Source organism: Palaemon carinicauda, chromosome 38 (assembly GCF_036898095.1).
Source record: "Palaemon carinicauda isolate YSFRI2023 chromosome 38, ASM3689809v2, whole genome shotgun sequence".
Classification (NCBI taxonomy): Eukaryota; Metazoa; Arthropoda; class Malacostraca; order Decapoda; family Palaemonidae; genus Palaemon; species Palaemon carinicauda.
Genome location: NC_090762.1, coordinates 25,250,941 through 25,265,082, shown reverse-complemented (window position 1 = coordinate 25,265,082; position 14,142 = coordinate 25,250,941). Strand labels below are relative to the sequence as shown.

Genomic DNA, 14,142 nt, shown 5'->3' with positions numbered 1-14,142 from the left:
CTAAATTCGCTGTTGCTAACTGGATTGGTTTTCACAACTTTTTGGTGAAGTACACGTTTCTAGTTTTGAGCTTTCGCTTTGCAGGCTTTATCTTCAATAAATCCTTGCATTCTTTTGTTGATATCGGATTATTTGTTGATGACTTTGGATAGTTTTGAATTCCCCTTTGACTAATTCAAAATGGCTGACCCTTCTCAAGTCCCTAAATTCAGGAAGTGTAATGCTAGGGACTGTTCAAGGCGTCTTCCGAAGGCCTCTATCGATCCTCACACCGTTTGTTCCAATTGTCGGGATAAAACCTATCAATTGGAAGATTGATGTGAGGAATGCGTTGGGCTTTCGGAATTCGATTTTATCGAATTCCAGAAATATACACGTAGGCTAGAGAGAGATAGAGTCAGGAGAAGTTCATCTCGCTCCGTTGAATTTTCCTCTCCTCATGCCCCACAACCTATTCCTTCCCCTGTAGTGGTTGCTCCTGATCCCCCTTCTTGCACTCAAGAACCCTCGATGGCAGATATGATGCGTGCCATACAAGCTCTGGGTGAGAGAGTCGAGTCCTTGGCTAGTGACCGTAACCAGCTCATGGCAGACGTCAAGGAGCTGAAGTGTAAGAGTGCAGTGGGTAGTGATAAAGTGAGTGGTAGTGTTGTGGATAGTGTTGCGCTTGAGGGTTCGTCTGTTCGTGCCTGTCGTCCTCCCAGTCCGGGACCTCTTGCAAGCTCCCAAGCCCAGGGGAGAAGCAATGTCGTACGACCAAAGGGTTCGAGAGGCTTTAATCAGCGAACAGATGTTCCCTCCGTGGTTTCGGGGGTATCTACCCAAGATCGCCCCACCCACACGAAGACGAGAGAGCCCATTTATTCCTCGTCTGCGGAAGAGGTTTCTCGTAAGAAACCATGGACCATGGTCTCGCGGCCTCTTAAGCGCAAGTCGGTCCCTTCCGCGCAAGTCCAACGGCCCAGTTGTAGCCACTGGGTCAGTTCGGACTCGCTGCAGTCTTCCGACGACTGCTCACCTCCTAAGAGAGGCAAAGCGGTACCGCATCAGGCAGTAACACCGTCTTTTGCCGCACCTGCTCCTGTAGACCCTAAGTGGTCTTTGCTGCAGACCATGCAGTCACAGTCAACGTCATTGATGCAGGACTTTCGTGCGGAGAAGGTTGACGCTGCACCAACCTCTAGCCTACAACCACCCACGGTTGTGCGTCCGGTGGACGCTGAGGCTACCTTCTCCCGCACTCCAGCTGTGAGAGTCCCGCCACCCATGCGTTCCAGTGTACCCTGCCAGCCGCATGTTGACGTTCAGCGACGCACGGAACCTTCCGTTGACGTTCGCGAGGTACAACAACAGTCTAAGTTGTTTTGTTTTGACGCGGTGCGTCAACCTCCGCAACCCAGTGTGGTTACCTCTACTCGCCCACATCAGACTAGACAGTCTGGAGTAGACGCTTTGCGTCTCCGCGCTGCTATGGTTGTTGCCAGTTCACAGACTGGGCAACAGTTCCATGACGTTGCGTCCGGTTCTGTCACGCGTGCACCCGTGCTGCCGGAATCAGCTGACCAGCCGATTCCTACTCCTTTGCCGCTTCCTCCTCAATTTTCAGATGATGGACTCTCTGATGATGACGACGCTGCACACATTGACGACCCACATACGGACATCGACGAACCCAAGACCACGCAACCCTCTTTGGACTTTAGAAAAGTTCTTGCTCTGTTCAAAGAGATGTATCCTGATCAGTTTGTGTCTGCGGCTCCACGCTCTCCTCCGTCAGAGTTTGCTTTAGGCACGCAGTCATCCGCGCCTGCCTTTACGAAACTCGTCCTCGCCCGCTCGTCCAAGAGAGCTTTACGAGTTTTAGGAGATTGGATGCAGTCCAAAAAGGACCTAGGGAAGACAGCATTTACGTTTCCCCCTGCGAGACTCTCTTCCAGATCGAGCGTCTGGTATGCCACGGGAGAAGTTCTCGGCTTGGGAGTTCCTGCCTCTGCCCAGGGCGACTTCTCAAGTCTAGTAGACTCTCCCCGCAGGCTAGCCATGAGACGCTCTAAGATATGTTGGTCTCCTTCAGACTTAGACCATCTGTTGAAAGGAGTGTTTAGAGCCTTCGAGGTCTTTAACTTTTTGGACTGGTGTCTGGGAGCTTTGAGCAGGAAGATCTCCCCTTCTGACAATTAAGCTTCCTTGCTCATTATGTCCTGCATGGACAAGGCCATACGTGACGGATCCAGTGAGCTTGCGGCTTCGTTCGTATCCGGGGTCCTCAAGAAACGGGAAAACCTTTGCTCTTTCCTGTCAGCTGGAGTAACACCGTGTCAGAGATCGGAACTTCTTTTTGCTCCTCTCTCAAAGTGCCTTTTCCCAGAGGACTTGATAAAGGAGATTGCTGCCTCCTTGATTCAGAAAGACACCCATGACCTGGTTGCGTCCTCTGCCCGCAAAGCCACCCCTTTGCCTACCGTATCTAGACCCAGGATGGACACTCCAGCGTCCAGATTCATTCCGCCCTTTCGTGGCAGAGTCTCCAGCAGAGGAGGTGCTCGTGCCGAAGGGAGACGTGGGAAGAAGAAAGGTACCAAGTCCTTTAAAGGCAGAGTCTGACTGCCACCTTCTTCAGACAGCAGTGGGAGCCAGACTCAAGAACTTCTGGCAGACCTGGGAGAAAAGGGGCGCAGATGCACAATCTGTGAAGTTGCTCAGAGAAGGGTACAAGATCCCGTTTGTACGCAAACCCCCTCTAACAACGTCTCCCATCGATCTCTCTCCCAGGTACAGAGAGGAAGACAAGAGACTAGCTTTGAAGCAGGTGGTGTCTCTCTTACTAGAAAAGGGAGCGGTTGTCAAAGTCCGGGACCATCAATCCCCGGGCTTCTACAACCGTCTCTTCTTAGTGGTAAAGAAGACAGGAGGGTGGAGGCCGGTGCTAGACGTCAGTGCGCTGAATGTCTTTGTCACAAAGCAGACGTTCGCCATGGAGACCACAAAGTCCGTTCTAGCAGCGGTCAGGAAGGAAGACTGGATGGTCTCTTTAGACCTCAGGGACGCATACTTTCACGTCCCCATCCACCCAGAATCCCAACCTTTTCTGAGATTCGTTTACGAAAAGGTTGTCTACCCATTTCAAGCCCTGTGCTTTGGCCTAAGCACAGCTCCTCTTGTGTTTACGAGGCTGATGAGGAATATTGCCAAATTCCTGCATTTAGCGGATATCAGAGCCTCCCTCTATTTGGACGACTGGCTTCTAAGAGCTTCTTCCAGTCGTCGCTGTCTGGAGAATCTAAAGTGGACTCTAGATCTGATCAAGGAATTGGGTCTCCTGGTCAATATGGAAAAGTCCCAACTGGTCCCATCCCAAACTATAGTGTATTTAGGGATGGAGATTCACAGTCAAGCTTTTCGGGCTTTTCCGTCAGCCCCCAGAACAAGTCAAGCCCAGGTATGCATCCAGAACATGCTAAAGAAGGAACGATGTTCAGTCAGACAGTGGATGAGTCTGATAGGGACGCTTTCATCCCTGGAACAGTTCGTTTCGTTAGGGAGACTACACCTCCGTCCCCTTCAATTTCACCTAGCTGTTTACTGGAAAAAGGACAAGACGCTAGAAGCCTTCTCGATCCCCATTTCCGAGAAGATGAAGTCGTCACTGACTTGGTGGAAGGACAGTATCAACCTCAGAGAGGGTCTGCCCCTGGCTGTTCAGACCCCCAACCACGTTCTCTTCTCGGACGCATCGGACACGGGCTGGGGTGCGACATTAGACGGTCGGGAATGCTCGGGAACTTGGAACTCGAATCAAAGACGTTACATATCAACTGCAAGAAGCTACTGGCAGTTCATCTGGCCTTGAAAAGCTTCAAGTCCCTCCTTCAAGGCAAAGTGGTGGAGGTGAACTCGGACAACACCACGGCCTTGGCGTACATCTCCAAGCAAGGAGGGACCCATTCTATGACGTTGTACGAGATCGCAAGGGACCTCCTCACCTGGTCAAAAGATCTAAACCTTTCTCTAGTAACGAGGTTCATCCAAGGGAACATGAATGTCATGGCGGATTGCCTCAGTTGGAGGGGTCAAATCATTCCAACAGAATGGACCCTACACAAGGATGTGTGCAAGAGACTATGGGCCACATGGGGCCAACCTACCATAGATCTCTTCGCAACCTCGATGACCAAGAGGCTCCCAATATATTGCTCACCAATCCCGGACCCAGCAGCAGTTCATATAGATGCCTTTCTACTGGATTGGTCCCATCTAGACCTTTATGCATTCCCCCCGTTCAAGATTGTCAACAAGGTACTGCAGAAGTTCGCCTCTCACGAAGGGACAAGGTTGACGTTAGTTGCTCCCCTCTGGCCCGCGAGAGAATGGTTCACCGAGGTACTTCAATGGCTGGTGGACGTTCCCAGAACTCTTCCTCTAAGAGTGGACCTTCTACGTCAGCCACACGTAAAGAAGTTACACCCAGGCCTCCACGCTCTTCGTCTGACTGCCTTCAGACTATCGAAAGACTCTCTAGAGCTAGAGGCTTTTCGAAGGAGGCAGCCAGGGCGATTGCTAGAGCAAGGAGGACATCCACTCTTAGAGTCTACCAGTCGAAGTGGGAAGTCTTCCGAAACTGGTGCAAGTCAGTATCAGTATCCTCGACCAGTACCTCTGTAACCCAAATAGCTGACTTCCTATTATACCTGAGGAAAGAAAGATCTCTTTCAGCTCCCACTATCAAAGGTTACAGAAGCATGTTGGCAGCAGTCTTCCGTCACAGAGGCTTAGATCTTTCCAACAACAAAGATCTACAGGACCTCCTTAAGTCTTTTGAAACCACGAAGGAGCGTCGTTTGGCTACACCTGGTTGGAATTTAGACGTGGTACTAAGATTCCTTATGTCAGAAAGGTTCGAGCCACTACAATCAGCCTCCTTTAAAGATCTCACTTTAAAGACTCTTTTCCTGGTTTGCTTAGCCACAGCTAAAAGAGTCAGTGAGATTCACGCCTTCAGCAGGAACATCGGATTTTCATCTGAAACGGCTACATGTTCTTTACAGCTTGGTTTTCTAGCCAAAAACGAGCTACCTTCTCGTCCTTGGCCGAAATCGTTCGATATTCCAAGCCTTTCAAATATGGTTGGAAATGAACTAGAAAGAGTCTTATGCCCTGTTAGAGCTCTTAAGTTCTATTTAAGACGAACTAAACCTTTACGAGGACAGTCAGAAGCTTTATGGTGTTCTATTAAGAAACCTTCTTTGCCTATGTCAAAGAATGCAGTATCCTATTATATCAGACTGTTGATACGAGAAGCTCATTCCCATCTGAATGAGGAAGACCATGCTTTGCTGAAGGTAAGGACACATGAAGTTAGAGCTGTCGCAACTTCAGTGGCCTTTAAACAAAATAGATCTCTGCAGAGTATAATGGACGCAACCTATTGGAGAAGCAAGTCAGTGTTCGCGTCTTTTTATCTTAAAGATGTCCAGTCTCTTTACGAGAACTGCTACACCCTGGGACCATTCGTAGCAGCGAGTGCAGTAGTGGGTGAGGGCTCAACCACTACATTCCCCTAATTCCATAACCTTTTTTAATCTTTCTCTTGAAATGTTTTTTATTGTTGTTTTTGGGTTGTCCGGAAGGCTAAGAAGCCTTTCGCATCCTGGTTGATTTGGCGGGTGGTCAAATCCTTTTCTTGAGAAGCGCCTAGATTAGAGGTTTTGATGAGGTCCTGTAGTATGGGTTGCAACCCTTGATACTTCAGCTCCTAGGAGTCGCTCAGCATCCTAAGAGGATCGCGAGGCTCCGTAAGGAAGACGTACTTAAAAAGGCAGAGTAATTGTTCAAGTCGACTTCCTTACCAGGTACTTATTTATTTTATGTTTGTTATTTTGAATAACTGCTAAAATGAAATACAAAATCCTTAGCTCATAATAATGTAAACAATTAATGCTGGTCTCTACCCACCCCCCTGGGTGTGAATCAGCTTATATAATCACCGGCTAAGTTTAATATTGAAAAATGTTATTTTTATAATAAAATAAATTTTTGAATATACTTACCCGGTGATAATATATTAAAGGACCCTCCCTTCCTCCCCAATAGAGACCCAGTGGACCGAGGAGAAAATTGAGTTCTGTGTTTACATTGAGTACTGAGTACCTGCACGACAGATGGCGCTGTTGAAGTACACCCCCTACCTGCATAGCGATCGCTGGCGGATTTTGAACGTAGAGTTTTTCTGTCGAGCAGCAGAGCTGGTAAGTATATTAAAAAATTTATTTTATTATAAAAATAACATATTTTGGAAGTGAATGCTAAAGTGCACGTTTATTTCAAAGAAATGAAAAAATATACCAGGGTACAAGGTAGCCAAAGATAAGCTAACATTAATGTATGGTCTTTTCTAAAGAGCACTTCTTTATCCTATCCTTCTGTTTAAGTGGACACGAAGATGCTTAGTGTTACATCAGGGCACTTAATTGCTACCTGAAGAGGACTTGAACCCTCGTGTGTGAGCTTTGCAGTGATTTCGTTATCCCCAGCAGGAACAAGAAGGAAGTGTCCAGACACTGTTCATTCTGGATTAGTAAGCCAAGCCTGCTTGCTTTCAGTTGCAACTTTGGTTATTGCATACCTCTGACATCTCAGAAAAATATTCAAGCCTAGCCTTATCAGTAGCCTTCTGATTTACCTGTCAGCATATCTGAAGCTGAACGTAGGATCTGAAGGTGGTTACCCAGTAGCTGTTTAACCCTTTTACTCCCAGGCTATTTGGAAATTTCCAACCCTTAACCCCCAGGGGTTATTTTTTTTCAACCACATTTTGCAGTATATTTTTTTTAAATTGCTTTAACAGCCTTAATTTTCATCATAGAGAGGTCAGGTTGGTCTCATTCTCTTGGAAAATGCCTGAAGTTTCTCAACAAAAATAGTGAAAATATGCATAAAAAAATTTAAATAGCAGGTTTTTGCAAGGACATACCGGTACGTCCATGGGGGTAAAGGGATGAGTTTTGTGAAACGTACCAGTACGTCCTTTGGGGGTAAAAGGGTTAACACCTATCTCCCTCGGGATTTATTATGCATCCTGTCGATGAAAGGTAAAATGACTGGTGCTTCTACTTCTCTCTTGTTCCCCTCTCATGAGGTTGTAGTAGCCACAACCATTACATGCTAGTCAAACATCTGATTCTGGAGAGTCACATCACGGAACACCTTTATTGCAGACGAGAAATAACTTATCCATACTCCTGGCCAGGGTGAGGATGAATCAATGTCTTACCAAACATTTCTCTGTATATGCCTAGTTTGTGATTGCCAATACCCTCTTCCCCTTAGGAAGATAGGTTTTCTGTCCTAGTACTGGGTTCCTTTTAAGTCAGGACTGGACTATGCCCTAGCATCTACATCCCTATGATTAGTACTGGATTTACGGTACCTTCTTTGATCTTGTACCTGACCAGGAAAGGTGACATGTCCAAGGAAGATAAGAATCTGCCAGTTTAGTTTTAGGAGACATAATCCCACTAGTGAGTAAGTAACCCCATTTTGAAGGTCGAATGGTTTGTATGCTTGAATGAAAAAATGACAAAGTTTAAAGTGTTTTTTAATCTGGTATTTCTTTCTCATTTAAGAAAAGTTAGTATAAGGATTTATGTTTATTAAGAGAATTAATGATCAAGACGGAAAATCTAATGCTCATGCTTTTTCTCTTTTATTTCCTCTTCAGTGGAAGGGTTGACTCATGCTTTAGCCAATTCGATGCCACTGCAAACTCTAAGCCATCGTCTCGGAAGTTTTGAGTTTCAAGGTGATATATAACCTTTATGGTTATATTTGCATCATTAACATACTGTATGTATATTTGCATGGGTGTAATTGTACAGTATGATAAGTGTTTGGTGCATTTTTTTACTCTATATGATGGTGCTGTATAATATTCAAAATTTACATAGATTTCTTTTATCAACTTCTTTCACATCCTTGCATAGATTTTCTGCTAAAACAAATTGGTGAAATTCATTTTGTGTATTTTAAGGTCCTTTTCTTTCACTGCAGCTTTTTCATGGTAGAGGGGCAGATTTGTCTTCTTGTAAGTCAAATTATACTTTTCTCAAGTTAGAGGATATTACAAAAACATTCTTACATGATACAGTTTAATTGAAGTGGAGCTTTATGCTCAAGGTATAGTATTTTCATAATGTTACGTGTGAAGATGAAAAGTCTTTTTGATAAATATTGTACTATAAAATACTCTTGCATTTATAAAGTGCTTTGAATTTCATTTTCCAGTAAACTGGAATAAAAAAAACTTACCAGTAATTGTAGAACTACTTTCCATGATCAAAAAGGGATCTGAAGTACTTCATCTTCCTTGTCCTGTACATTGTAATTTAATCTTAAGGAATTTGTTCAGATGGGTGCTGAACAATTTTTCATGTGCAAATTGATCAGTTATAGTAATAAAGTACTGTATTTATATTTGGTATGTCTGTTTTCTAATCCCCCTATTATGCTAATTGAAATAGATGCTAAGTCTCAACAGGAACCTAGAATGTGTTAAGGAGTGATATAGTTAATTGGTATTAGGCACAACCACAGTAATTAGGGGGCTTAGATTGTAGTGAAGGTGAGGCCTCACTGTTACCCGGCATTCACTGGGTATTAGTAACTCCAGCAATACTGTGCTGAACGTAACTTTTGACTATTGTACTTCTATTTGTGCAACAGTAGAAGACAAATATTGGTTCTGTGGGTTTGTTTTATAACATGGTTTAACATAATATGCAGATGAAATTTTACTCATAGGATTACAGTATTCTGTGGAACTGTATCTCTATCTTGTCTCTGACTGCCTCAGGTGAGGATGGCATCTGATATGAAATTATTTCACATCTCCCAGTGGATACTAAGGAATTTTTATTAGAAATCCCTAATGGTTTTGGGCTTCTCATATATCTGATTCCTAGTATTCTGCAATCATAATTCCTGGCCACAAATCTGGTAAAGACCCTGAACTGCCATCTTGTTATTGGCCTATAGCCTTGACTAGTTGCATATGCAAACTATTTGAGAGAATGATCAACAACAGACTTGTGCAGTATCTAGAATCAAAAAGCCTTTTATCAAACAGACAGTTTGGTTTTAGGAAGAACCAAAGTATGTTAGACCCTTTTGAAGATGTTATCATGGGAATTTTCAAATGCCTTTTCTAACCAAGACAAGGTGGTGGGCATCTTTTTTTTTTATTTTTTTTTTTACCTCAAAAAGGCCTACGACACCATCTGGAAGGACGGTACTGTATTTTAAAGCAGTTGGCGTCGTGGGGTATAGGAGGACATATGTTTTCTTTTGAAGAATTTTTATCAAGCTGATTAATTAAAATAAGAGTAGGGTCAGAACTATCTTCATCCTACATTTAAGAAAAAGGTATCCCCTAAGGCGGCGTACTGAGTGTAACTTTATTTGCTGTTGCTATCAATAGTAACATGAGTCACCTACCTCCTGGTATACAAGGGTCACTATTTGTTGATAATTTTGCCAATTATTGTAGTGGATCACCTGCACTAAAAACATGCCAGAAGCTTCAAATGTCTCTAAATGCTGCTTCTGCATGGGCAAATTTTGGGGGATTCATGTTCTCTCCTCAGGAGACCAAAGCCATTCGTTTTACTTGTACTCGTAAAAGAGAAGAGATCCCAACCCTTTTCTTAAATGATAGTATTTTGCCATATGAGGATAATGTCAAGTTTCTTGGGAATGATTTTTGACAAGAAAATGACCTTTGGTCCCCATATAAATGACCTATCCATCAGGGTTATCTTGAAAATTGTACTACATTTTGAGTGGAGTGCTAATAGAACAACTTTGCTTAGAATTTATACATTTTTGTTTCTGAGCAAGTTAGACTATGCATGTCAAATTTATTTGTCAGCTACTAAGATTTTACTTAAAAAACTTGATGCTGTTCACAATATGGGGCTCTGCATCTGCACTGGTGCATACAGAACATCTCCCATTGATAGTTTGTATGTGGATTCCAGCATGCCTCCCCTTTCCATCCACAGAGAGGAGTTGAGTTTGAGGTTTTTAGGTAGGTCCCTCGCTTTGAGAACCAATCCTAATAATAAATATGTTAGGACTCCATTAGATCGAGCTCCTAACAGATCCACAGTGACCAACCCTTTGGAAGTACAGCTGAAAAATGACACCAGAGAAATAGGTTTGTTAACAGCACAGATAGCAGAGGTAGGATATCCCAAAGCTCTCCCTTGGTGTAGTCCAACTGTTAATGTATGTTTAACAGCTGGAGGGAAAAATACCTTACTAGTAAGGTAATGCAGGTGAGTTTTTATATCATGCTGCACAACATTGTGAGAAACATGTTTTTACTGATGTTCCAAATTGGCTGCAGGAGTTGGAAGTGCAGTTGTGGTAGGAGATATTTTTATTAGGAAGAAACTAACACCCTCTTGTTCAGTATATACTGTTAAGCTGTATGCAATAATTCTCGCAGTCCGAGATTTATGAAAGTGGTAATCAAAATTGTTTTTATTCAATTTTTTATGGATTCCAATGGTGTTTTACTTTCATATAAACAAATTATGCCAGGCCATCATCTAGTAAAAGAGGTGCAGGATGGGTTAGTATTTCTGCAGTCTAGAAAGCATATTCACTTCTGTTGGTTCCCTGCCACGTTGGGGTGGATGGAAGTGAACAAGTAGATAAGGCAGCTAAGGAAGTTTCAGGGCTACTTAACTCATCCCCCATAAGTATTCCTGACAAAAACCTTAAAGGTAAGGTACATTTCCACTGTAAGAATAAGTGGCAGGCTCGATGGTCTGAACTGATCATCAATACAAAATTGGAACAAATCCACCCTTCAGTGGATAAATGGTCATCTTGTAATTCTACAAGTAGGAAGGATAATATTTGAATTAAACTGTGTCTTGGCTATACACATGCAATTCACAATTATTTAATGAAGATTCGGGAAGAGAGACATCCCCCCTTTGTAATACCTGTCAAGTGATGATAGATATTTAACGTATATTAGTCGATTTTCCTGTTTTAAATCTTCAGAGGACACATTTACTCCAAGACAAAACTTTGAGATACACTCGGGGAAAATTGTAATACCCTGAGCTTGAAAGAATTCATGCAGAGTATTGGTTTATATCACAACCTTTAATTAATTTTAATAATTTTTTTTTTAATCCTTTTAATCAACTCTTATCTTGCATTTAGATCTTATTGTATGAAAGTTGTGTAATTGGTTTTATTAGTTAAAATGATACCAAATGTGAGAGTACTGGTATGGTTGAGTAATTTGCTTTATATAGCGCTGAATGGCCTTTGATGCCCCAGTGCTTGGCTTAAGGCCTAAATTTAAATCAAATTAAATTCAAAGGCATTTTTGGGGCTGCAGTAGATGAGAATTAAACGAGAGAGCTGGTGGCAAAAAGAGCAAAAGAAATGGTTGAGAAGTGAAAAATATAAGGCTGACTATTGGGTTCTCAGATTTTTGTTGTAGAGAACCTCTACCTATATTATTCCCAGAATTGGAAATGCTATCAGAAAGCTATTTGTTTTTCTTAGAAATAGTAATATCAGCTGCTTAACCCTTGGAGAGCCATTGGACATATTCTTTGTCAGGATATTTATACTCCCTTTGGTGTTATGGGACATATTTTACATATAGTTATTATAATTTTTCTTTCATTATCTAAGCATATGAAAATTTTACCTATGTAAAATTATGTATCAGTGTAAAAAATTATTAATTCATGATGAGTAAAGTTGTACATATAGTCCTGTCTGTAACTGGTTCATAGCATTTACATACAAAGCCAAATGGGCATTTGGTGGCAGGTATCTTTTATATACTACAGTGATTTCTATCTAGTACTTTTACTTACATTTTTTTTAAACATCTAAAAAAGGAATTTGGTTCTCCTGTTCTTATGAAGTGGTAAATGAAATTGTCCCTACACTTCTACAAACCTTACAACTTTTAAAATGGGAAATGTTTTCAGTGAAGTTGGAACAGCCGTTGAAATTGTTAATGAGGACTTTTATAACCGGTGGCGAGTGGGGGCAAGTAGTCCCACCTACCCGCCTGTCAACTAACTTCACTTTTGTCTTTGGATTCTAGTACAGATGCACTGTTATATTCTATCCAAGGCTGTTTAATCTTTTGGCTTTATGTCCATACTCCTCTTGCATGCACTGGTACATGTTAGACCGAATTCAGTTAAAACCTATGCTCCTCACTCAGCCTTCAGAGGTATATTTGATGCTTTTGGTGACTGAAGGGACTTTTAGTTCATCAAGGCCTTCAAATAATTCTGCAAGTATCTCTCCTGTTACTCAATTGTTCATAAGTGTCCACCTTAGTGTTAAGCTTTGGCCATTTAGAAAGGTCTCTGGAGTCTTCTAAGATGAGATAAATGTTAATATAGTGCTCCGTTTCATTACAATCCGAGAATCAGGATTGGGGAAAGTCATGCTCCCAATTTAACGAAGGGTACATGGAGTGCTGTTTGACTGAATTTTTTTCTTTGTACTCCTATCAGCAAACTCTGAGAGATAGCCCCTCTTAATGAGGGAAACGTTGATGGAGTTGCACAGTTTCAACATGGAATCTCATTTCCTTGTTGAATGCTTGGAATGGACAATAGGGCTCTCAAACTGGGAAATACTTTTTTCCTGTTTGACTAAATTTCTTCCATTCTTTTTCTTTGGCTTATAACTACTTCTATCTCTTTCATATTTTATCATCTGTCTACCACCTTGCTGTCCAAGCTTTTTTCCCCATTTTACTCTCTAGCTTTCTGGGAAGGGATAACATTGCTGAAAGTGACGTTTTTCAATATTAAACTTAGCCGGTGATCATATAGCTGTCAGCTCTGCTGCCTGACAGAAAAACCTAAGGACAAAATACGCCAGCGATCGCTATACAGGTGGGGGTGTACATCAACTGCGCCATCTGTCGAGCAGGTACTCAAGTACTCCATGTCAACACAGAACCAATTTTCTCTCTGTCGTGCCACTGGCAAGACCTACTAAATACGCTGTTACTAACTGGATTTGTTTTCACAACTATTTGGTGAAGTACACTATTCCAGTTTTGAGCTTTCGCTATGCAGGGGTTTTATCTTCATCTCAAAACTTGAACTCGTTTTGGATAGATTTAATTATGGTGACAAAGAGAGTATGGACTCTCTTTCACTTTTAAATGGCCGACCCTTCCCTTAGACGGAAGTGTGTTTAGGTTTTTAGTAATTTTGCTTAACACGTTATAGATCTATATATTTTATATCTCTCCGCCTTTATTAGGCCTCTTCGATTAACTTTCCATTTATTATAAACATATAAAAATAAATTTTTATGTTTTGTTTATATGCGACCTTTCCTGATAGTAGGCGGTCCTAACTTGGAACCGAAGTTAATCAACGTTGAGCCCGTTATATCGTATTTAACCTTTAAGAATTTAAAACTTTTTAAATTTAATGTTTTATGAAAGAATTTCTTTGATAGTCTCGTACTGTTTTCAAAGATGAACTAACGTTTAGTTTTTTAGTCTACGCAGTTGTTGACGTTCAGGACGTTCAACATGCCCTCTATCGTTACGATAGAGAGAGAGTGTATCACGGTTTCACTTTGCAGTAAGAGTAAACCGATTCTGACGTTTCGTTCATTCTTTCTTAGCTTTAATGGTTTAAATTCTAAATTAAAGGAACTTTTTATTTGGAAAACCTTTCAGTTTTTTCCTTTAGCCAAATAACATGTTTTGACGATATATAATTGGGCTCTTCTCTCAGGTGCGAAATCAAGAGAGAAAGAGAGAGAGAGATAGAGACGGAGGGAGAGAGAGGAGAAAAAAACGTTCCGTTCAAGCGGGTAACGTTGTTCTCGTTTTACTCTCCTCCCTAGTCGCTGTACGGGGAAGAAGGTAAAACGTTTCTAGGGTTTTATTCTTGTCCCCAGGCTATGTGCGGTGAGAGATTGTAAACGTAGTTTATTTGAACTAGTGTTTAGTCTCTTTCCCAGCCACTGAATTCTTTATCTTTATATATGTTTTCTGTTGCATTATACGACTTTTCGCAATTACTACCTTTTAATGAAGGGTAGGATTGCGTGTTTCAGGTAGAA

The 14,142-nt window shown here is 42.0% G+C and overlaps 1 protein-coding gene across 1 annotated transcript in view; it reads left to right on the top strand.

The window, feature by feature from the left end:
- LOC137630483 (gamma-tubulin complex component 5-like) overlaps positions 1 to 8,457 on the top strand; it is a 181,071-nt gene extending 172,614 nt beyond the window's left edge. The window contains exon 18 of the mRNA XM_068361981.1: positions 7,718 to 8,457. Within this exon, the coding sequence (XP_068218082.1) occupies positions 7,718 to 7,809 (92 nt within the window). The 3' untranslated portion in view covers positions 7,810 to 8,457. The remainder of the gene's footprint in view (positions 1 to 7,717) is intronic.
- Positions 8,458 to 14,142: the final 5,685 nt, after the last annotated feature.